This window comes from Mobula birostris, chromosome 3 (assembly GCF_030028105.1).
Source record: "Mobula birostris isolate sMobBir1 chromosome 3, sMobBir1.hap1, whole genome shotgun sequence".
NCBI classification, from domain to species: domain Eukaryota; kingdom Metazoa; phylum Chordata; class Chondrichthyes; order Myliobatiformes; family Myliobatidae; genus Mobula; species Mobula birostris.
The window spans coordinates 196,633,866-196,658,116 of record NC_092372.1 but is presented as its reverse complement, the minus strand read 5'-3'; the positions used below and the strand labels follow the sequence as shown (position 1 = coordinate 196,658,116).

Genomic DNA, 24,251 nt, shown 5'->3' with positions numbered 1-24,251 from the left:
TAACCCTAACCGCATGTCTTTGGAATGTCAGATGAAACTGGAGGACCTTTCCTCTCCAAGGCATTCACTTCCTTCCTATAATGGGGCTACTGGAACTCAATGTGATTCTTCAGAGCAGCACGTACAAAATGGTGCAGTGACTCAGCAGGTCGGGCTGCATCTATGGAGGGAAATATGCAGTCAACGTTTCAAGTTGAGACCCTGCAGCAGGTCCTTGCTTAAGACCTCAGCCCGAAACATGACTGTTTATTTCCCTCCACAGATGCTGTCTGATTTGCTGAGTTCCTCGAGTGTTTTATGTACGTTGCTTATTATTTTCAGAATCTGCAGAACCTCTTATATGCAATATTCCAGGTGTGAACTAACTAGAGGTTTATAAAGCTGCAGCACAACGTCATGACTCTTGAACTCAGTTCCTTGACTAATAAAATCAAGCATGCCATTTGTTGTCTTGCTACCTTAAAATACTGTACAGACACTTACAGGGAACAACAGACCTAGGCTCCAAGATCTCAATGGGACAGTTTGATAGACCATAAGACATAGGAGCAGAATTAGGCCATCTGGCCCATCGAGTCTGCTCCGCCATTCAATCATGGCTGATCCTTTTTTCTGTCTCCTCCTTAACCCCAGTTCCTGGCCTTCTCCCGGTAACCTTTGATGCTATGTCCAATCAAGAACCTATCAATCTCTGCCTTAAATACACCCAACGACCTGGCCTCCACAGCTGCACATGGCAACAAATTCCACAAATTCACCACCCTCTGGCTAAAGAAATTTTCTCCACATCTCTGTTTTGAAAGGACATCTCTCTATCCTGAGGCAGTGCCCTCTTGTCGTAGACTCTCCCACCATGGGAAACATCCTCTTCATATATACTCTGTCTAAGCCTTTCAACATTCAAAAGGTTTCAATGAGATCGCCTCCCCCCCGAATCCTTCTGAATTCCAGTGAGTACAGACCCAGAGCTGTCAAAGATTCCTCGTATGATAACCCTTTCATACTTGGAACCTCCTCTCCAATGCCAACACATCTTTTCTAAGATAAGGGGGCCAAAACTGGTCACAATACTCAAGGTGAGGCCTGCCCAATGCCTTTTAAAGCCTAAACATCACATCCTTGCTCTTATATACTAGACCTCTTGAAATGAATACTAACATTGCATTTGCCTTCCTCACCACTGACTCAACCTGCAAGTTAACCTTCAGGGTGTTCTGCACAAGGACTCCCAAGTCCCTATGCATCTCAGATTCATGGATATTTTCTTTGTTTAGAAAATAGTCTGCACATTTATTTCTATGACCAAAGTGCATGACCATGCATTTTCCAACATTGTATTTCATTTGTCACTTTCTTGCCCATTCTCCTAATCTGTCTAAGTCCGTCTGCATCCTACATGTTTCCTCAACCAATCTTTGTTCCATCTGTAAACTTGGCAACAAAGCCATCTATTCCATCATCCAAATCATTTATATGTTGTTGTTGTTCGTCCTTCGTAGTCGAAGATGACCATGGTTTCAAAGTCAAATGGGAGATTGGTGGCTGTGGGTCCGGAGGTGACTGATGAGGCCAATCCGGGCCCTGAAGGCTCGCCCACATGTGGGACACAAGTGGGTGGGTGCTGTCGTGGCAGTGAATGCTGCTTGGGCCTTGCGCACAGCACGCTTTCGTTGCGACTCGATGATGCGCCTGACTTCAGCTGCACGGGCTCCTGTGGTGATCTTGCTGCGCCAAGCTGGACGGTCGAGGGCAAGTGTCTCCCATGTGTTGATGTCGACACCCAGGCCTTTGAGGGACGCTTTCAGGCAGTCTTTGTAATGTTTCTTCTGCCCCTGACTGAGCACTTGCCCTGACACAGTCCTCCGTACAGCAGCTGCTTAGGCAATCGGCTGTCTGGCATTCTGACCACATGTCCAGCCCACCTGGCTTGGGCTTTCAGCAGGAGGGTGTAGACGCTGCAGAGCCCAGCTCGTTCCAGGATTTCCATGTCGGGGACTTTGTCCTGCCACCTGATGTGGAGGAGTCTGCGGAGACAGCTCAGGTGAAAATGGTTGAGCTGTTTGGCGTGTCTGCTGTAGACAAGTCCAGGTCTCGCTGGCGTAAAGGAGGGTGGTAAGGACCACTGCTATATACAGCATAAAAAGAAGCGGTCCCAACATGGACTCCTGCAGAACACCACTAGGCAGCCAACCAGAAAAGAATCTTTTTATTCCCACTCGCTGCCTCCTACCAATCAGCCAATGCTCTAACCATGTTAGTAACTTTTTTGTAATACCACGGGCTCTTAACTTGCTAAGCAGCCTCAAGTGCGGCACCTTGTCAAAGGCCTTCTGAAAGTTCAAATATACAACATTCATTGCATCCCCTTTATGTATCCTACTTGTAATTTCCTCAAAGAATTCCAACAGGTTTGTCAGGCGGGATTTTCCCTGAAGGAAACCATGCTGACTTTGTACCATCTTGTCCTGTGTCACCAAGTACTCCATCCTTAACAATTGGCTTGAACATCTTCCTAACCACTGAGGTCAGGCTAACTGGTCTATAATTTCTTTTCTGCTACCTTCCTCCTTCCTTAAAGAGTAGAGTTACATATGCAATTTTCCAGTCCTCTGGCTATGACAGCATAGCAGATAGCATAACGCTCTTGCAGCAACACGGGGTTCAATATTACTGCTGTCTGTAAAGCGTTTGTACTTTCTCCCATGGGTTTCTTTGGATGATCTGGTTTCGTTCCACAATTCAAAGGTGTTCAGGCAGGGTGATGAGCCACATGGATGTAATTGTGACATGGGCTCACTGGGCTGCAAGGGCCTGTACAGTGCTGTGTCTCCAAATAAAACTAAGATCCCTCTGTACACCAGCATTGTTAATGTATTGCCATTTATAGTATATTGTCTTTTGATCTCCCAAAGTACAACACCTCACATTTGCTGGATTAAACTATATATGCCATTCTCCACCTATGCTTGTAACTGATCTATATCCTCTGATACCTTTGCCAGTCTTCTACGTTATCCACAACACCACCAATCTTCCTATTGTCTACAGACTTATTAAACCTTTTCATCCAGGCCATTTATATACACGACAAATAGCAGAGGTCCCAGTACGGATCCCTGCGGAACACCACTGGTTACAGACCTCAGCCAGAATAAGTTCCATTGACCACTGCCCTCGGTCTTCTATTGGCAATCTAATTTTGAATCTCAACAGCTAATTCACTGTGGATCACCTGTATCTTAATCTACTGGATGACTTCCCGTGAAAGACCTTGTTAAATGTTGTACTGAATTCCATGTAGACAACATCCACAGCTTTAGCTTCATCAATCACCTTTGTCATCTCTTCAGAAAAGATCAGTAAAGTTAGTAAAACCCAATGTGTTCTGAACAGTCATGCTGATAGTCCTTAATTAGGTCAAGATTTTCAAAATGCTCATAAATCCCATCCCTAAGAAACTTGTACAGCAACTTCTCTACCACTGACCTGAACCTTATTGGTCTGTAGATTCCACGATTTTCCTCCTTGAATGTGGAACAATATTAGTGACATACCAGTCCTCCAGAACCTCACCTGTGGCAAGAGAGGACATGAAGATAATTGGTCAAGGCCCCTCTCACCTCTTGTCATTCTCTATAAACTGGTGTATATTCCATCAGGTTCTGGGGACTTGTGAAGTACTCATTGAGGACCACACCCACATCCCCCACCTTCAAGCACATATTCTATCCTTGCATATTCCTACATGCTGCCTACTTATTCCCTTGTTCTTGATAGAATCCCTAGGAATTCCCTTTAATCTTACTTGTTAAGTACTTTTCAAAGCCCTCCAGGCTCTCCTACTTCCCTCTGGAGATTTTTTTCTCGCTTCTTTATAATCCTAGACAATGCTTTTTAGCTTTCTAAACATTATCAGAATCAGGTTTATTATCACTGGCATGTGACATGAAATTTGTTAACTTAGCAGCAACAGTTCAATGCAATACATAATCTAGCAGAAAGGAAAAAATAATAATAAACTATTAATAATAAATTAATTAAATCAATTATGTATATTGGATAGATTTTAAAAAAGTGCAAAAACAGAAATATTGTATATTTTTTAAAAAGTGAGGTAGTCCAAAGATTCAAGGTCCATTTAGGAATCAGATGGCAGAAGGGAAGAAGCTGTTCCTGATTGCTGAGTGTGTGCCTTCAGGCTTCTGTACCTCCTAACTGATGGTAACAGTGAGAAAAGGGCATTACGTAGGTTTCCATTTTTTTTCTTGACTAAATTCACCACCTCCCTTGGCATCTGCAGTTCTCTTACCTTGTTATCCTTGTTCTTCCTTCTTCCTGGACCGTATCTGTCCTGTACTCTATGCAGTTTGTCTTTAAAAACCCTCCACATGTTACATGTGAACTTGATCCAAAAAAACAGCTGTTCCCAATCAAGTCCTGCTGCTTCCTGTCTAATTTGCCCTGCTTCAATTCATTAGTTTCTGCAAGGTCCGTACTTATCCTTAAATATAGCTATCTTAAAATGTAAGGAGTTGTGATCACTGCTCTTCAACAGTTCTCTCACTGAAAGCTCAGTTGCCTGGCCAGGCTCGTTATCCAACACTAGGTCTATGATGGTCCTTCCTCTGATTTGACTATTTGCATATCAATTTAAGAAACGCTGCTGGATGCACCAAACAGACTCTTGCACCGAGACGATTCTAGTTTAGAGTAAGGAAGTTGAAGTCGCCCACTACTACAACAACCTTGTTGTTTTTACACTTTTCCCTAATTTGCTGCTTATCTCTTCCTCAGTATTATGGTGGCGATTAGCGAGGGTGTATAGTATAATCCCAGCAGAGAGCTTGCACCTTTCTGATTTTTGAGTTCTCTCTGTGTACTCTCAGTCAATGAACCATCAATTTTGTTCCCTCGGAGTGCAGCTCTGAGGCCATCCCTAATTAATAGTGTAACATTCTGCGCTCTTTTACCCTTTAAAACATTGAGACCCTGGAACATTGAGCATCCATTCCTATCTCTCTCACATCCAATTCTCTGTTACGAGACTCAGCATAGTTTCATGTGTTGATTCCTGCTCTAAATTCATCAGTTTTAACTACAATGCTCCCAAGCATGAAAATGCACACACGTTATGCCCATTATCTTGTTCCTGCCTGTTCTTACTAGTCATGACATCTACCTTCCTCTCAATCTCTCCGTATGCTGACCTCATGCTGCCAACTAGTTTAAATCCTTCTGAGTAACGCTCAGTATATAATTTGGCTACAACAGCTTATTTTAATCACCAGCAGTTTTCAAACTGCAATGAAAAATAGTGCTTTTGAGTTGTATGGCATAGTAACTGGCCTTTCAGCCCATCACATCTATGTCAGCTATAATGCTTATCTATACTAATCCCACTTGTCTGCATTAATTCCATGTTCCTCTAGACCATTTTCATTCCAGTGTCTGTCCAGATACCTCAGAATGTTGAAAGTGGGCCCAGCTTCTAGAAGAGTAGACAAATGCAACACAGGAACCGACCCTTTGACCCATCTCATCCATGCCAAACCATTTAAACCTCCTGCTCCCATCTATCCAATCTCACCCAAAGTCAAGCTCTCCAATCCATATCCATTTGCTGCTTATAACTCAAATTGTCCAGTCCAGTGTTATGGACTAGTAAGTGATTTCATTGAGGGTAGTGACATTTTTTTTTGCAATTATTACAAGTTAAAGAGTATGTAGTCCTATTTATTTCCCCATTTTTGTAAAATAAGAACTGTATTGTCTCCACTTGACAGGTCATATTTATGTGTCACACAAGTACAATATTTTAATGATCGGATGGCCATAATGAACTGTGAATGAACTATTGAGAGGTTTAGTGTAGCCAACACAAGATGGAGTTCACGAATACTGGAGTGTCCAATCATGCCTGAACCTGTTGGTTTTCCAGCTAATCGATGTATGATGCTTGGATAACAGGTTGTTAATGAAATGTGTATTGAAGTAGAAATGTGGGAATTGAAAACTTGCTGTTATGTCCTTCTCCCATTTTAGTTCTCTATATATTTAAAATGTATCTTCATATTAAAAAAGAAACAAAATTTATGACCTATGAGACACAAATTGAGCGATTCTGTGCCCATGCAAAAACTCTGGTTGTTTACTGCCTTGTGTAATTTCAGGTAAATGGTGTTGATTTAACGGGAAAAATACAAGAGGAAGTGGTGACCCTGCTGAGGAATACGAAGATGGGTGGTAGTGTCAATCTACTAGTCCTCCGGCAAGAAGAAACCTTCCTCCCTCGCGAGCTGGTGAGTAGAACACCTGGTTGCTTGGAGAAATGCCAAAATATATGGGTGCTTTTGTTCTGTCCTTTTGCTCAAGACTGTTTGATTGGATCCAGACATTGAGGATGGGTAGGCTAGGCAGTTCTCATTCTCTTTCTAACTATATTCTGACTTCAGCATCTTTTGCGGCTTCATATTCTTGAAATCGTAATGTTTAAGTGGTTGCTAAATTCCTGTTTGATCGCTGTGTGCCTGCAAAGTTGTGGTAATGGTTTGATCTTAGTCTTTCAAGTACATAACAACAATTGGTGATGTAAACTTTTACTTCCAGTGACAAATTCTAATCTGGATCAAGGTTTAACTTGTTGCAGTCATTGTTAAATTTGTAGGGCTGAGTTTTTGCCAGTGCTGTGGCATTGAGCAAGCAATACTTCAGGTACCCACACGATCCATAATTGTTGTCATGGTAAACCTCTTGGAAACCAACTGTTTCCTGGTAGGCTTGTGAATTAGAGGGTGGTCTGATAGTGTGTGGTTTTATATGGTGAAATGAACCGTTGCACTCAGACTGTAAATGAAACCCACAAACTCACCCACAACAGAGACTTGGTTGAGACAGTGACAGGAATGCATGCTTCATATTCCAGGGATTTCATGTTTTAAAGGGCAAAAAAAGAGTGAAGTGTGGCAGTATCAATCAGGGACAATATCACAGCTGCTCTCAGAAGGAATATAATGGAGGGCTATTCCACTGAGAATATATGGGTAGAACTCAAAAATAAGAAACTTGCAATCACTCTGTTGGGATTGTACTAAAGACCTTCTCCAGTAGGCACGCTATAAAATTTTGAAGATCAGATACATAGAGAAAAAACACTGGTCATCATGGAGAGCCTCTCCATCTTTAAAAGGAATTAAACTTAGCCTAATTGTACTGCAGTTTGCAGTTGGTGGAAAGAAATTGCAATGCTCTTTCACAGCCCTCACTCTGCAGTCCTGTTTCAACAGAAGGGATATGATAACATGTGCCTCAGATTTGTGCTTCCCTCTTTCTCCTACAGTGGATGAAGGATTTGCCTTTCAGATCTTCAAATCCCCGTGCTGATAACTAACCCCACCTCCCCCACTACCACCTTCCCTGTGTGTTGCAGTTTCCTGGTGCTGCAAATCACTCCAACCTGCAGCACAGCTGGGATCCTGTGAAAATTGCCCATGGGATCCGAGATCGTGCATCCCCATCATAGCTGGAATTGAACCTGGTTCTTTGGCACTGAAATTCCTGAGCTGTTACACTGAGAATGCATTTATTTGCTCAGCTTTTATTGTCTGTTGTACTTTTCTTGTTAAATAATCTAAAAATGCAAGGCAGTTTCAGTTTATATTATTTTGTGCCCATCATATAATAATTTTATTATTTTGATACATAGCTATCATTTTTTTCTATAAATTTCCTTATAACCTTTTGACAATTCTCAAGGTATCATTTAATTTTACCTTAGATGATGGGTTTTTAATTTGGTTGCAAAGTGATGAGCTTCCTCATGTTAAACAAAAACTAACTTGTCAATTTAGTTCTGCAAGTCTTTTTAATCCTGTATTTTTAAGTGAATGGGAGGAAAGATTCATCTTTTACAGACTGTTTTTCAGGCTGTTTTGGGGAGGTGTGGGTAGAAATGTTCCTCAGCCTCACTGCTTCTGAATCAGTTTACCCTTGTAGGATTCATCACAGAGTTGTTTGCTGAGCTGAAATGAATCAAGGTATTAGATATTTGACTCAGATAATCCAAATCTGAAAATTTTCTTGACAAAATAATTTTGATGTCTTTGAAGCCCAAGTTCAGTTCCTGGTGACGTATCTGATCTAGATAACAATAAATTGTTCATAAGTCAATTAAAAACTTTAAGGGCGCAATTACAAATGCAATTTTAATAGAAACCAAATAACCAATATGCAAGCGCAATTCATTAAAAATTTTCTAATTCTTTTGAAAGAAATAGGTATCTCATAAAATCTGTAAGGACATTTTGATGACTGCTTAACACACATTGCCCTTCAAGTGAGTGGAAAAGGAATTTTAAAATATTGGAGGTTCTTGGATTTATTTTCACCGCCTTTAGTAATTGATCATAGCTGTAAAACAAAGTATTCAAGGGCATCTTTCGCATTCAAACACAGGTTGCCTTTGTTACTTTGTTCATCTTTGTAGCACACATGTTAGTGCCTCTTACACCATGTGTTTTATTCTTTGTTATCTCCACTTCCAGAAAAAAGAATCAAGTCAGATGCAGGGACCAAGTGACTTGGTAAGAGTTCTGTGTTTTTAGCCACACAAACTGGTGGGAACATCTGACACTGAAGCAGAAAATCACTTTTGCAGATGTGCATTCTGAATGTTCTTTTCTGAAGTGTAGTCTCAATTTCTTACAGATTTTAGCAGCTTGAATGAAATGGAACAACTTAGGAACTATTTAGCATTCCTTGTTAGAAATGTGTTTTTCCAAGTTTGACTACAATAATCTCTATCAGATCACACATAAGAGTGCTAACAAAAGTTGCAAGAAGATTGTTTTCTTTAAAGCACATTTTTTTTCAAGACATCAGTGGTGCACGCTGCTGTGTAACTTGAACTTAAAGTAGTGATTATTATATTGCTTTGTATGTCTTGAGAGAGTGAAGCATATTTAATTTATTTTTCAGGTATTTTTGATCTGATGTTTTCAGACTATCTATCATGCCGACAACACAGTGATCTGAAGAATAATACCGCAGTTTGTGTGGTATTTGTGTAATATATAGTCATTCAATTAAGGTGCATTTAAGAGGCCTATTTAAATATCTGTTTTGTAAATTCCATCTTGTATGATGCCTTCTTTATTTGGAACTTGGTTTCTAATTACTTCTAGGTGCTTAGTTTGCAAAATATGTCTTCAGTTATTTTCTTCCAATGTACAATAAATCAGCTAATGCATGAAAATGGAGAAAGGAGCAGCAACCATTCTAAAATGTTCAACAGTTTTTTATTCCCCTCCACCCCAACCAAATGGTCTATTAGTTGAGTAAAAATTGTGCTGCATTAGGCGTTCAGTCATATTGATGGGAAGGAATATTTGATTCTGCGGGTAATACTTAATTGTGTTGTCACCGAAATATTTGCTGAATTAGAAAATCTATTCAATGGTTCCTCTTTTGATCTAGGTATAGTCTGTTATAATTTTTAATGAAAACAAAATTGTGATATACCAAACCAAAATATACTTTTCATTGTAGTTTTTATTTCAGTGAGTCATGGTTTCTTTTAAACAGAAGCCACTTGGTTAGTTAAGCAAGGTGAATATAATTTCATATGTAAATGAACTATTTTACCATATTTATTGTAGAAACTGATTGGTGTTTTATGACTCTCCACTTGCTTGTTCGTTGTCTCTATCTCACCTGCAAACCACTCATAGTGCAGCTAGCAATGACTACAATGTTTTGGATATCCCAACATTGTAATGGCAAGAAAGTGTTTCCTTTATGCAGCATTCAATTCTGGAAAGCTGTATCGGGTCACAAACCAAAGTTAGAAATGTAGAAACATAGAAAACATACAGCACAATACAGGCCCTTCGGCCCACAAAGCTGTGCTGAACATGTCTCTACCTTAGAACTACCTAGGCTTTACCCATAGCCCTCTTCTTCTAAGCTCCATGTAGCCATCCAGGAGTCTCTTAAAAGACCCTATTGTTTCCACCTCCACCACTGCCACCGGCAGCCCATTCCACGCACTCACCACTCTCTGCGTAAAAAAACTTACCCCTGACATCTCCTCTGTACCTAATTCCAAGCACCTTAAAACTATGCCCTCTCGTGCTAACCATTTCAGCCCTGGGGAAAAGCCTGTGACTACCCACACGATCAGTGCCTCTCATTATCTAGTACACCTCCATCAAGTCACCTCTCATCCTCCGTTGCTCCAAGGAGAAAAGACCAAGTTCACTCAACCTATTCTCATAAGGCATGCTCCCCATGATTAGTGTTTTATGACTCAACACTTGCTTGTTCATTGTCTCGATCCCACCTGCAAATCACTCATAGTGCAGCTAGCAATGAGTGCAATGTTGTGGATATCCCAACATTGTAATGCCAAGTAAGTGTTTCCTTTATGCAGCATTCAATTCTGGAAAGCTGTATTGGGTCAGTTAAGTTGCCATAGAAGTGGAAAAAGCCTCTGTCTTTAAGTGAGCATTAAATGTCAATGAGTTTGAGAATGTTGCAGGAAATCAAAATTGAAAGTCATAGTTACGCACAGGGGTATAGTACATTTGACTGTTTAGTCAGGTAAGCTTAAAAGCTGCTTATGCAATGAGTTGTTTCTCTACAGCATTGTTGGCCTGTGGTTTTGGTGTTTGACCTGTGACCTGAGCTCCAAGCTTGCCTGAAGAGAAAGGCAGATAATTTTTGAGTCTGAAAGGCATTGATGTATAGAGTGATCTGGGTGTCCTTGAAGATATCCCATTGAAAGTTAACATTCAACAACCCTTAAGGAAGTCATCTAGTATGTTGTTAGATAATTAGTGTAAGTGGGTAGCAATGGCCTTGCCCCAGTTATATAGAAGCCTGGAGTATATATTGGTATATACCTTCCAAAAGAGGAATAAGCTTTGGAGAGAGTGCAGCAAAGATACTTTAGATTGATTGCTGGTAAGGTTGCTTTCTTGTCTGAGGAGGAATTGTGCAGCTTATTTTAAATTTAGAAAAATGACAGTGATCTCATTAGAAAATATTACATTCTTATAGGTAAATGAGAGTTGAAGGTTTCTCTGGCGGGGTGTCTAATGAAGAGGCACTCTTTCAAAGTAAGGCTTGGGTCAGTCAGGACTGAAAATGGAAGAAAAATTTTCCCCAGTAGTTAGTAAATCTTTACAAAATGATACCAAAGAGGGCTTTAGAGGCACAGCCACTCTGTATATACAAGGCAGAGATGGAGAGATTTTTGGATATAAAGGGAATGAATGAATATGAGATTATTGGAAAAAATACTTGTTCCATAGCAAGAGATTAGCTATGATCTTATCGAACGGCAGACACAAATGTCTTCTCCTTATCTGCTGCTTTGTTCTTGTCCTCTTTTGACAATAAGAGCTGAAGGTGACCACTACAGTTTCTTGTGAATCACTGAAAATATTTTTATACAGCATCTGGTCAGACTTTTATACAGAATTCCAAAATACACACATGCCTGCCTGATGTAATCTTACCCAAGGCAAATTCTTCATATTGATTTCTTCATCCCTGCGCTGAAAGAAAATATAACATTAAAAAATTGCATAAAGCATTGGTAGAAGGCTCACCTGGGCCCCCAATTGAACTAGTTTCTAAATTCAGCGAGACCAATTGACTCTTTTGTTTATTATCTGAAAGGTGATGGTTTGGGAAAAGTACAGGTGCGGTGAGACCTGGGTGTTCTTGTACACAAAGCATCAAAACTAAACAGTTAGGAAGGCAAATGGTATGTTGCACTTCATTGCTGGAACATTTGAGTACAGAAACAAGATTGTCTTGCTGCAGCTCTACAAGGCTATCTGGATTTTTGTATCCCGCTGGGGTCTCCATATTCATTCAAGTATTATTAGGAAGGCACAAATCATGATTACTCACTGTCAGCTCTGAGCACAAGAAATGTGTTGCATGTGTCACTTAATAAATAAGTGCCTGATGTAATTTTATGACTTGCATGAGAAGGTAGGTGGTTTTCAGATGACAGGAATTGTAGATTGCAAAGAATTTTGTTTGATGGTACATCAGGGTATCAACTGGAAAGTTGAGCAGAGCAGTGCAAAAGGAATTTAATCCAGATAGGTGTGAGGTAATGTGCTTTGGATGTTTAAATTTAGTTGGCCATACAGAATAAATAGTGGTGAATTTAGGTCTATTGGTGTGCAGAAATATTTTGGGGTGCAAGTCCGGAGCTCCAAGGAAGTGCCAACACGAATGGCTTAAGTAGTGAAGAGGGCATTTAGTATGCTTGCCTTCATACACTGAAACATTGAGTGGAGAAGTTGAGCCATCATGTTACCGTTGGACAAAACAGTGGTTTTGCTTCGCCTGGTAAATTTACTGTTCTGCTCACCACACTGCAGGAAGGAATTAGTTATAATACATAGAGTACAGAAGAGATTTGCCTGATTATTGCCTGGAATTACAAGAAGCAATTGGGTTTATTCTTGATTACCTTTATAAAATGATGATGGAAATAGTTGGACAAATCTTCTAGGATATGGGAGTCTCAAGCTGCAGGGAATAAGATTCAGGTAAGAGGGAAGGAATTTAAAGGAGGCTGATGAGTAAGGTAAATATCTGAAAAAAGCTGCTAGAATGAATAGTAGATATAAATACAATTATAAGGCTTAGAAGACATTGAGTACAGTATTTAGACATGAATGGCATAATATGATATGGGCCTAAAGCAGGCCAATGGGATTATCATAGATAGTCATTATGGTTGGCAGAAGCGAGGTGGCCAAACGGACCTTTTACGATGCTCTATAATTCTATGTATCACCTTTTAATCAGTAGCAGAATGACAGTGATCATGGAACAGATTTTTCATGGAAAGACATGGCAATGTATTTTTCATCTCATTTCTCTCTTGTCAACATTTTCTTCACTTAATGCTGCCAAGCCTCTACTTTCTATTCCTGTTGTCAGTTCTGACCAAGTGTTTCAGACCAAAAAGCTGGCCCTGTTTCTTTTTTCACAGATGCTTGATGTGCTGAAAGTGAAATAGAAAAAAATATTTTCTGCAAGTCCATAGCTCGCAATAAGTGGCAACAGGAGTAGGCAGAGTGGCAAAGAATGTGTATGGTGAAACTTGCTTTCATCGGTTGAGGCATTATGTATAAAAATGTTTGAAACTTGAGCTTGGCCACGTTTGGAGAATTGTGTGTAGTTCTGATCACAATACTACAGGAAATGTGTGGAGACTTTGGAGAGAGTGCAGAAGTGATTCAGCAAGATGTTGCCTGGATTGAACAGAAATAGCTGGAATGAAAGAATGGACAAACTTGGATTCTTTTCACTGGACCATCATTTGGTTACTTAATAGAAATATATAGAATTATGAGGCATAGATAGGGGAGGCAAGTGGAAATGTCAAATATCAGAGGTGTAAGGTGAGAGGAAGTTTTGAAGTAGATTTGTGAAGCCAAGCTTTTTTTGCACAGAGAGCAGTAGGCACCTGGAATGTGATGCCAGGGGAGGTGATAGAAGCAGATACGATAGCAATGTTTCGAAGGCATTTAGGCAGACACATAAGCAGGCAAACAGTAGAGACTTACAGACCACACACCATGGTCAGCACAGATCTGGAAGGCTAAAAGGTCAGTTCTACGTTATATGGTGGTGCTGTTAAGGTTAGTGGTTAGACTTTCACTTGCTGGAGATCGTCATTGTGTGCAATTTTTCTGCTGCAAATGTTACATGCCACTTAGCAGCCCATATCTAAATATTTTTCAGGTTTCACTGCATGCAAGAGGGGTTTTCTAATTGAATTCGCACATGGCCTTGCTCAGTGATCATTGCATGTTATTTATGTAAACACTGCCCTAATTTACCATGTAGCCTCGTCACTGTCACTGTCAGGTATTGGAGAATATTGAACACATTGCCTCGTACAAATTGGCAAAGAGTGAGGGTAAAGCAGAAGAAAATAACAACTCTGTTTAAAATAATACAAAGAGTGCCTTTCAAGCTTTCAAATGAGAATGCTTAAGCATTGAGCATTAAGACCTGGAAGACTATAGCCCCAATATACATCAGGTGCTTACATGATGAAGATGAATAGATTGCTGCAATGGGCTTTACAAATTGTACATGGCATGCAGAGTTTCTGAAAATACCAACAAAATAAATTTTGAAAAGAAAAGACTCTTCTTCACCTACATTGTCAGTTGATTTTAGTTTAGTTGAACAGGGAAGATATATCAATAACAAAATGTAGCAACTGAATATAATCTCTCACGGATCTGCTTATTCCACTCGCATGTGATTGATGTCACAGCAGAGTGGAAGAGGTAAATTTGAAGCAGTTCCACAGCTCCAACACTGGATTTTAGTGCCCCCAATGTATTGTACTGCAGGAGATTGATATCATATCCAGTTCTGTAGAAATATTTCCAAGTCATCCAAAATATTTACAGCAGTAATTTCAACATACTTGATATTAACTTTATTCTTTAAATAATGGTGCTAAGAATTTATTCTGGCAATAATTTCTGATGGAGTGAAAGTCATTGCAGTAGGAGCTTGGATTTATTATTGTGCAGTGGTCCTGTTGCACTTAAGGTCTAATATTCAGAAATTTTTGAAGTAAAGTTTACATGAAACTGCTGCTTGAATACAAAAAGGAAAATAACTTGGCTTGGGAATTTTAAGAAGTTATAACATAATCTCACATGTTCAGTGGTTCCATTTAATATTAAAGGATGTATGCAGTACACAACTTGAAATTCTTACTCTTTGCAGACATCCATGAAAATAGATGGTAACTCCCACGAATGAATGACAAAAAAAAACATCAGAGCTCCAGACCTCCTCTTCCCCTCCCCATTTATTTCAGCAGGAAGCATATAAACTCCAAAGGTGTCAAATAGGCTCCATTTTTAATCCCATACAGAAAGCATTTCTGAAAGAAAAATATGTTTTTTCATAACCTCTGTGTATTATGTAAGGTATATCAGAATGGGAAAGCTGCTCGAGAATGGAAAGTTAAGAGACCTCTGACCTCTTATTACAGAAACTCACAGCGTGAAAGTAGAATATTATGAGGTAATCACCATTGATGTATGACACCAAAATGGATCGGCTGCAGCAAGTTAAAACAAACTGTTCTCACCACATTGTGGCGGCATTGAAAAGAATGACATTTCAGCCAGGCCTGCTTGATATATATTGCTGACTCAGAAAGATGGAGCATGTGGAAATGCTCAGGCTTCTATGTTTTAAACTGAAGTTCATAGGAAAGAAAATATGGTTATCATATGCTTAGGCAGTTTGTCTTTGGAGCTAGTATGCAAGTTTTTTTTTCTTTCTTTGTTTTGCATCCCGTGTGAAAATGAAACAGAGATGCCATGGTAACCAGTAATTATTGGTGCAACTTGTTGAGAAGTTTCTGTAGTTCCAAGCTGTTTTAGAAAAATGCTAAAATCGTCCTTTCACCCTGCATCATTCTGACTTTGCAGCTTATTGTTTACCTGCACTGCACTTTCTCTGTAGCTGTTACACTTCATTCTGTGTTGTTTTGTATTACCTTGTTCTGCCTTCTGCACTGTGATTTGATCTGTATGAACAGTATGCAAGAGGAATATTTCCCTGTATCTCAGTACATGTGACAGTAATAATCCAATTCCAAATAATATAAAGCACATCTGTGGAGACACCTTTGCAGAATTAGAACATCTGATTGAAATTGACTTGGAATGCTGCAGTATGCTGCTGATGTAAGATCTGGCGGTCACCTGAACTCTTCCTTTACATCTCATTCCCTGTATTTTTTTTTTCTGAACCCAACGAATGAAAAGATGGCTTTGAGTTTTGAAGTGTTTGAAGGGACAGTGAAAGAAGTTGAGAACCTTCCCACAAGCCATCACTTCAAATGTATACCTAAATCTTTTACCTCTGCGCACACTTTTCCTATATTTGTAGTTGTGATGAAGTTTGACTTGCGTTTAGTTTCAAGCTATAATCAAAAGTAGATTTAGAATTTCTGTTTGCTTTAATTGAAATATTTTAGATTGTGAAATTGAGATGTACACTTGTCTAGTGTTCATTGCCATTAGGACTAATTCATATTGTAGCCTGCACAATTGTTCTGATCTACAGTACCATTTTTCATTTCTCTGTTGTTAGTTTTCATGCTTAGTATTTCTCCAGAATGAATGGAGTCCTTGTAAAGTATGGTGCTACAGAAGGATCAGCCCTTGTGCAATTGCTATCGGTTATTTGACAGCATGGTCAATACTAGCAGGTTATTTGTGACTGTGGAGAAAGGAAAATCAAAACCATGACAACGCTAGTTCCTATGTTACATCCTCCAAGAACTCTTCCAGCAGCAGGCAGTGAGCAGTTTTGCATGTCCTTTTACTGAGCATCTCAGTTTGTGCATGCTGAGATTAATTGCTGTACTTTTATCCTTCTTGCAAATAAAATGAACATATCCAGTTATAAATTAATCCAGGTAATTCTTCATAAACAATTTAAACTGAATCTTTAATTAACAATTAATCCAAATAATTCTTCATAAACAATATAAATAATTGAATGTGTATTAGGTATATTGTAACCTTCCAGGAGAAAGATCTGTACAAATTTGGTTGTATCATTTCTTCTTAGTTAAAAGAATAAATATTCATATATATGTTTTAATAATGCAGCTTCGTTTTTAGATAAATAAATCTAAAGTTGTTCAGTACTTGTTAATCTGTTAATAACTTTAAAGTTGCACAAATATAGGTTTATTTTTGTGCTGGAAGATAAAATTTCATAGTGATCTACTTCTCTTTCATTTTGTCTGTTTCATAAAACTCGGGGAAATTTCAAACAGAAACTCCCTTGATGATTTTTCTTTTTCCTTTGAACTTGCTCTACACTCTCTTGTGTAAATTAAATTAAAATGAAAATTATTTTAGAGAGGCAACAATAGATATGATGAAGAGAAATGGAGATGGATAAAAATCCTTGCCAATGTATAAAGAAGCAAGTTTGATAAAGGGGGAGAAAAAGTACTGTAAATAAATTGTGTAGAAAGAGATCAGTGCAGAGAAATATCAAAGTCTTGTGCATGCTGCAGATTTGAATGCTCTTTTACTGAGCTTCAATCAAAACTGTTATCCTACCTTGTTGATCAGATCTTGCTTTGACTTAGATAAATGTGGAATTATCCATCAGGGTAACAGCACAATCCTCTTAAAATTGTACAAAGCATGTAACAGTGCTGAAAGACGTAAAGAAGATCTCTCCACGGTTATCATGATCTCTATTATAGATCACAGCTGTCTGAAGCTTTACCACCAATGCAGAGTGACCACTATCCACTACCTCTCCTGTGTTTATGGCAATTTCTGTGGTATAAAATCAAGTGCACCATTTTGCTCTTTCTTAGACACCATTAGAATACATTTGGGCCTCTTTTTTTTGAAGTACAATTTGTCGAGTTGTTTGGAGGAAGAGTGAAATAAATATATGCCATTCATGAGGTTACAGATTTTGGTTAAGTATATTTTTGTATTGGTGATGGTTTACAATGACATCTAGATGCCCAATTTTGGGTTGTCAGAGTTTTTTAAAGTCTGTCCAATTAGTACTAAACCACAGTGGGAAGTTTGTGCAGAGTTGAGATGAGTTTCTTTTTGTCAGAGTTGTGTTTAGATAGATAAATCTGCAAAAGAGAGACCTGTGAGAACAAGGAAATACTTTGTTGTGTCACCAATCTGTGATCCAGCTAAGTCAGTGGAGGTGTATATACAAAATGCTGGATGACCTCAGCAGGTCACGTAGCATCCATGAAAAGGAATAAACAGTTGCATTTCAGGCCGAGGTCTTTCATTATGTCTGGAAAGGAAAGGGGAAGAAGCCAGCCTAAGAAGTGGTGGTACTGCTGAATGGACATAGAGCCCTTGCACAGCATATATTTTGTATGGTTTAGCATTCAGTGCTTTTCAATGGGACAATCTGTAGCTGTGAATGGCTGCTCAGCGGTAAATCAAAAAGAGGTTTCTTAGCTCATGTTTGCTTTGATTTTATGAGTTTGTAATCAATATTGAGAACCACACTCTTTACTCCCTGTCCTTCTTGTTAACTGCTTTACTGCCATCCATGTGGGGTCAACACTTTCCGTGCGATAGGATTTAGCTTGGGAATCCGGCACATTGCTTAAACGTGTGTGGTGGATGGTGACCATGTTTAGCACTGACTTTGACATGTTGGAGTTCAGTGCCGGGAACTGGTTGTATCTTTGTTCTGTTTTAACACTGCAGCCATGATGTAACTTGACGGCTTGCTGAACCATTTCAGAATGTAGCCAAGGGACCAGCACTGCTGCAAGTTTGGGTCATGTGCAGGGCAGGCTGGTTAAAGAATGAAGTTTGGTCTGCTGGATGGTGTTTGAGAAACAGGTGGACTTTTATGACAATTTGGTAGTTCAATAGTCATAATTACAAAGATGCTATTGTTTAAATTGCAGATTATTTTTAACTGACTTTATATCCTACCACTGGGCCGATTGAAATTCCTGCCTCTGGGTTGTTACTGCATGTCTGTGGGTTACAAACATTGTAATTTAGTGACTTGCTGCCAGCCTGCATGGTTCCAAGATATTGTAAATGGAATGATCATTCTCAAGAGACATTTAAATTACATTCCACTGTTTTCCTGATAAAGAAGCATGTGAACGAATTAGATTGTCTTCTTTTCACTAGTGTGGTTGCCAGATTTCAGTAAGCTAAATGGTCTGTTGCCTCAATGGAATGTGCAGTTTTAAGATATAATGGAACAACAAAAATAGTGGATGTTGCATTACCTTACTTTGGAAATAATGTGTTATTTTGCAAAGAAATATATAAATATACATTTGCCCTACAAATATTAATTGGTGGCATGAGGCAAGAGTATACGGTGTGTTTGTGGGTGGGGGTCTCATTGAGCTACATCACGCTTTTGTGTAATTTGGCAGAGTAGGTGTTTTGGGTTGGAGGGCAAATAAATGGGTCATTGTCTCAAAATATGGAAATAGTCATTAATGAGAAGAAATTAGTTCACCCAGGGAGCAGTCAACTTTTCAGGTTCTCTGCCCAAAAAGATTGTGGTTGCTCAGTGGTTGCGTAAGTTGATGGGATAGATTAAGTGATATTGAGGCAAAAGATCAGCAGCAACTTTGTTGAATGATAGAGCAATCATAAGTGGCCTAATGGCCTCTCATGCTTCAATTTCTTACCTTCAAGTTCAAGTTCATTGTCATGAGAGTACATGCCCAAGATATAAATGCCATGAAAATTAGCTTTTAAGCAGCAGCTTGGTACATTAGAACCATAAATTACAATTGAGTTAAGTGCAAGGGGTTTTGCAAATGCAAAATGCTGGAGGAACTGAGCAAGTCAGGTAACAGTGATGGAGTGGGATAAACAGTCAACAGTTTGGGCAGAGACACTTCATCAGGACTAAAAGGGCAGGGGGCAGAAGTCCGAATGAGAAGGTGGGAGGAGAGGAAGTCATACAATCTGGCAGGTGATAGGTGAGGGAGAAGGTGGGTCGGTGGTCGAAGATGACAGGTGGAAGAGATAAAGGGCTGAAGAAGAAGGAATCTGATTGAAGAAAGGGAAGGAGGGGCAACAGAGAGCGGAAATGGGCTGGTGAAGAGAAGGTGTGAGAAGGGAGCCAGTATGGAGGAAGGAAAAATAGAAAAGGGGGAGGAGGGAGTCTTTACCAGAAGTTAGAGAAATTGAAAAATGTCATCAGGTGGGAGGTTACCCAGGAAGAATTTGAGATGTTACTCCTTCAACATGAGTATGGTCTCATTGTGGTAGTAGAGGAGGCCATGGACAGACGTGTTGGAATGGAAAGCCGAATTGAAACGAATGCCCACAGGGAGATGCTGCTGTTTGTGCTGGACAGAGTGAAGGTTCTCAATGACGTGGTCCACAGTCAAATTTGGGTCTCAGTGAGACAGAGGAGACCACACCAAGAGCATTAGCTGACCCCACCAGACTCCCAGGTGAAATGTTGCCTCACCCGGAAGTACTGTTTGGGGCCCTGAATGGTGGTGAGAGAGGAGGTGTAGGGGCAGTTGTAACACTTGTCATGCTTGCAATGATAAGTGCCAGCTGGGAGATCACTAGGGAGGGACAAGTGGACAAGGGAGTTATGTGAAGAATGATCACTATGGAAAGCAGAGATTTGGGAAGAGCGGAAGATGTGCTAAGTGGTAGGATCCTGTTGTAGATGGTGGAAGTTATTGAAGATAATGTGCAGGAAACAAAACTGCCAAGAGGGTCATTGGAGTCTCCCTCATTCCTATTTGTGATATTTACTGGGAGCGTTGCAGATGAAGAGCCTGAAACAGTTGAGGATCCTTAATACCCATCCCATAGTCTCTTTTGCCCATTATGTCAGGAAGGAGGTACAAAACCATCAGGACCTGCTCTGGCAGATTGGGTAACAGCTTCATCCCTCAGATTGTGAGACTAATGAATACCTTCTCACCAGCAAGGTCTCATCACTCAGACAGCGAGCTGTTTATTGTTTACTTGTGCTGCACACTACATGCATTTTGAATTATATTTTTGAACTTATAATATTTTAGTATATGTGCTGTGCGTGATATATGTTTTGTGAGTGCACTGTGGTCTGGAGGAACATTATTTTGTTTGGTCGTTGTATGTACAGTCAGATGACAGTAAACTTGAAAACAAAGGCTTGTGGGGTGGTTGATAAGGGTAAGGAGAACCCTGTTCTTGTTACCACAGCAGGAGGATGGGGTGAGGGCAGATGTGTAGAAAATGGAGCTGATAATGGGTGAGGGCAGCATTGATGTTGGTGCAAGAAAACAAGGGGAATTCTGCAGATGCTGGAAATTCAAGCAACACACATCAAAGTTGCTGGTGAACACAGCAGGCCAGGCAGCATCTCTAGGAAGGGGTACAGTCGACGTTTCAGGCCGAGACCCTTCGTCAGGACTAACTGAAGGAAGAGTTAGTAAGAGATTTGAAAGTGGGAGGGGGAGATCCAAAATGATAGGAGAAGACGGGAGGGGGAAGGATGGAGCCAAGAGCTGGAAGAAAACCCCATTCTTTGAAAAGTAACATCTCAGATGTTTTAGAATGGAATCCCTCATGCTGAGAACATGTGCTGCAGAGATGGAGGAACTGAGAAGAGGGATTATTATTTTTACAAGTGACAGAGTGGAAAGAGATAAAGTCAGTCGGTTGGTAAGGAACAGGGTTTCTCTTCCACCACCATCAGTGCCTGAAATGTTGACCGTTTATTCCCCTCCATAACTGACTTGGTGAGTTCCTCCATCATTTTGTGTGTGTTACTTACAATTAAATTAACATAAAATTATGCTGTCTGTTTGCTGAAGCAACAAAAGCTAATTTCTCTTTGCCTTTATCTCATGATTCTGCATGTTCTTCTGCTTCAAATATTTTAACTGGTTTTTCCAATCTCTTGTGGAAAAGCAGTCAGCACTCCAAAAGATGACATAAATAATTTCTTCTAATCCATTGCCTGATCTGTTTACAAGCAATTTTAAGGTGATAAATCCCTTACTTTGAATAAGCAACGGGGAATAATAGTCAATCCTTTTTTGCCTCTGAAAATTTTCTTTTTATAAGCTTTTCCCTAATCCCTCTTTGTTCTGGGAAGAAAAATAAACATCCTAAAAGCTGAGCTTTTACTTTCTTATTCCTTAATGTACTTTATTTTGTAGGAAAGTCTTATTTTTGTGTACTTTATAATTCTCTTTGAAAATTTGGTGATCTGGTTTTATGAGGGATGGGCAATAAATTTGCATCTCATAAATAATTTCTAACAAGTTTGTACACCAGCATGCCCACAGAAATTTTACAGATAATTTGAAGTTTCTATTCAGGCTTTGGAACTATAATTACAACTTTTAATCTTTCCACCACTGAAAATGGATTTAACCCCTTAATAGTTCAGACTGTTGGCAAAGATTGATCCATTTGACTTGAATTTCTAGCCATTGCTAGGTGAATCTATCATCTCAATGTGATGTTATCCACTCATTTACTCTTGTGGTAGGATTGCATTTAAAATTCAAACATTTTACATTCCATCTCCATCTGTGGCTGACTTGATCAAATCTACTGCATGCTGCACACATTAAGCATAGTTATGCTAATACTTGACTGAGTTGCTTGATCAGAACTGCCTCATGAAAACAGAACTTCCCATATAAGAAAGTACAAAAAAAGTTGGTGTAATCTGTGTCATTATTCAGAGTGAATGTTGTTCCCTTTATTGTGCCGTGGTGTATGGCAATGCCACTTGCACAGATCCCTTCTTGATGAAATGAAGCTGAAATTAATGCTGTGTTTAATTTTTGTCATAATTTTACTAAGTGGAATGATGTATTGCAAGAAGAAAGTCTTTATCAGTATTATGCTTACTAAGTCATTTCCAAATGTAAATATTCTGAAGAAAGAAGTACATTTAAAGTGGTATCTGGCAGCATTCATTTTTTAATTCAACTTCCATTGGGAAAAGCAACGTTGGTTAAAAGAAACCTAGCACATGAATGCTCATTTCAGAGTTTTCCAGCTGGAATAATACAAGTCATTCTCCTGTCCCATTTACTATACATGAGCATCTGTATTTCTTTTGCATCTAGTCTAGTTGCATCTGTATTTTTCTCTTGAGACAGAAAAAGATATTTTCTGATCTCCACGTTGTGTCCATTTTCAACCTTGGAAATTTAATTATTGTAGTTGAACGCATTTCAGGTTTTGACTTGATCTCTTTAAACACTGGATTTATTCCAAGTTTCAGCCTCACATACTGTCAGTTGCAGAAAGATTTTTCACCATTCATCCTAAACTGATGGTGTCTTGTCAACCATAGCCTCTTGTCATGGAAGCTGGCTTAGATTTTCAGATTGGTTAAGGGGGCTCATTCTCCAGTAAATGGTGAAACATATGAGTTCAGTCATCTTAAAGCTAAGTTAATTTATTCCCCCACTTAGTCCTTTTTCCTAAGACATGATTAATATTTGTAAATATCTCAAAAGGAAGCAACCTTAATAGCAATTTGAATCTTGCCTGAGGTAGCTACATCATAATTCAGCTTCTGTAATAGACATTATTATGCCAACAGTTCTGAAATGACTTATATTGACCATGTATGCATGATCCCTCTTAAGCTCTGATGCACCTTCAATTACTCCAAAAGACTGAAGTAGGGTAAATACTGAAAGGCTTTTATTCGCAGTAAAATATGACTTCCAGCATGCTGAATGTCTGCCCCTGGACTGAGGGGGAGGAGCAGGGCGAAATCACCTTTATTCAGGGGTCTGTGGGAGGAGCCACAGGGGCAGTCAGCAGAGGGACGTGTCCAGACAGTTAACCCAGTTACAACATATATATATAGTTTACCACAAGCTCCATCATACTATGTCTGTCATACCAGTCTGAAGGCTCTCAGCTTCTTCCTTGAACTCCTTAAAGATTAGCATTATTTATCACATGTATATTGAAACATACAGTGTAGTGCGTTGTTTACATGAAATCAAATCAACTAGAATTGTGATGGGTAGCCTGCAAGTGCCACAGTGCTTCTGACGCCAACCTAGCATGCCCATAACTCACTAATACTAAGGCTAAGTCTTTGGAATGTTGGAAGAAACCAGAGCACCTAGAGGAAACCCATGTGTTTATGAAAAGAACATATCTGATTCTTTCCTTCCCATCCTGGTTCTCTCTTATCATACCACAAACATCCATAACAAATCAGCAGACTTTTGTAGCCATTTTGATGATACATCCTCCCATCCTGTGTTTATTTTTAATTCAGCGTGGAACGGGCCCTTCCAGCTCAAGAAACCACACCGCACTGCCCCACAACCCACCTATTCAACCCTAGCCTCATCACAGGACAATTTACAATGGCCAATTAACCTACAAAGTGCTGCGTCTTTGGACCGTGGGAGGAAACCCACACGCACGCAGGAAGAACGTGCATCCTTTCTTACAGAAGATGCCGGAATTGAACTCTGAATTCCGATGCCCCAAGTTGAATAACTTTGTGCTAACTGCTATACTAGCTTGGGACCCATATATCCTGTAAGATCTCTGAGCTGCTCTGCCTCCTTTTTATTTACTCTGATGATGAGGTTTCACTCAGGTTTATCCTGCAACATCTTCCTTCTTTCTGAACTATTGTTTTCCTTTTCCCATGGTGGACAGAGCCTTAATTGCACCTCATCC

General features: G+C 39.6%; 1 protein-coding gene across 7 annotated transcripts in view; it reads left to right on the top strand.

Moving 5' to 3' along the window:
- The window catches only part of pard3aa (par-3 family cell polarity regulator alpha, a), an 881,596-nt gene that overhangs the window by 533,456 nt on the left and 323,889 nt on the right, over window positions 1–24,251 (top strand). For 5 of the 7 annotated variants that reach the window (XM_072253986.1, XM_072253982.1, XM_072253984.1 and 2 more), the window contains 2 exons: window positions 6,171–6,299; window positions 8,541–8,579. In XM_072253986.1, coding sequence (XP_072110087.1) covers window positions 6,171–6,299; window positions 8,541–8,579 — 168 coding nt within the window. The remainder of the gene's footprint in view (window positions 1–6,170; window positions 6,300–8,540; window positions 8,580–24,251) is intronic. The other 2 variants (XM_072253983.1, XM_072253985.1) reach the window with 1 other exon arrangement.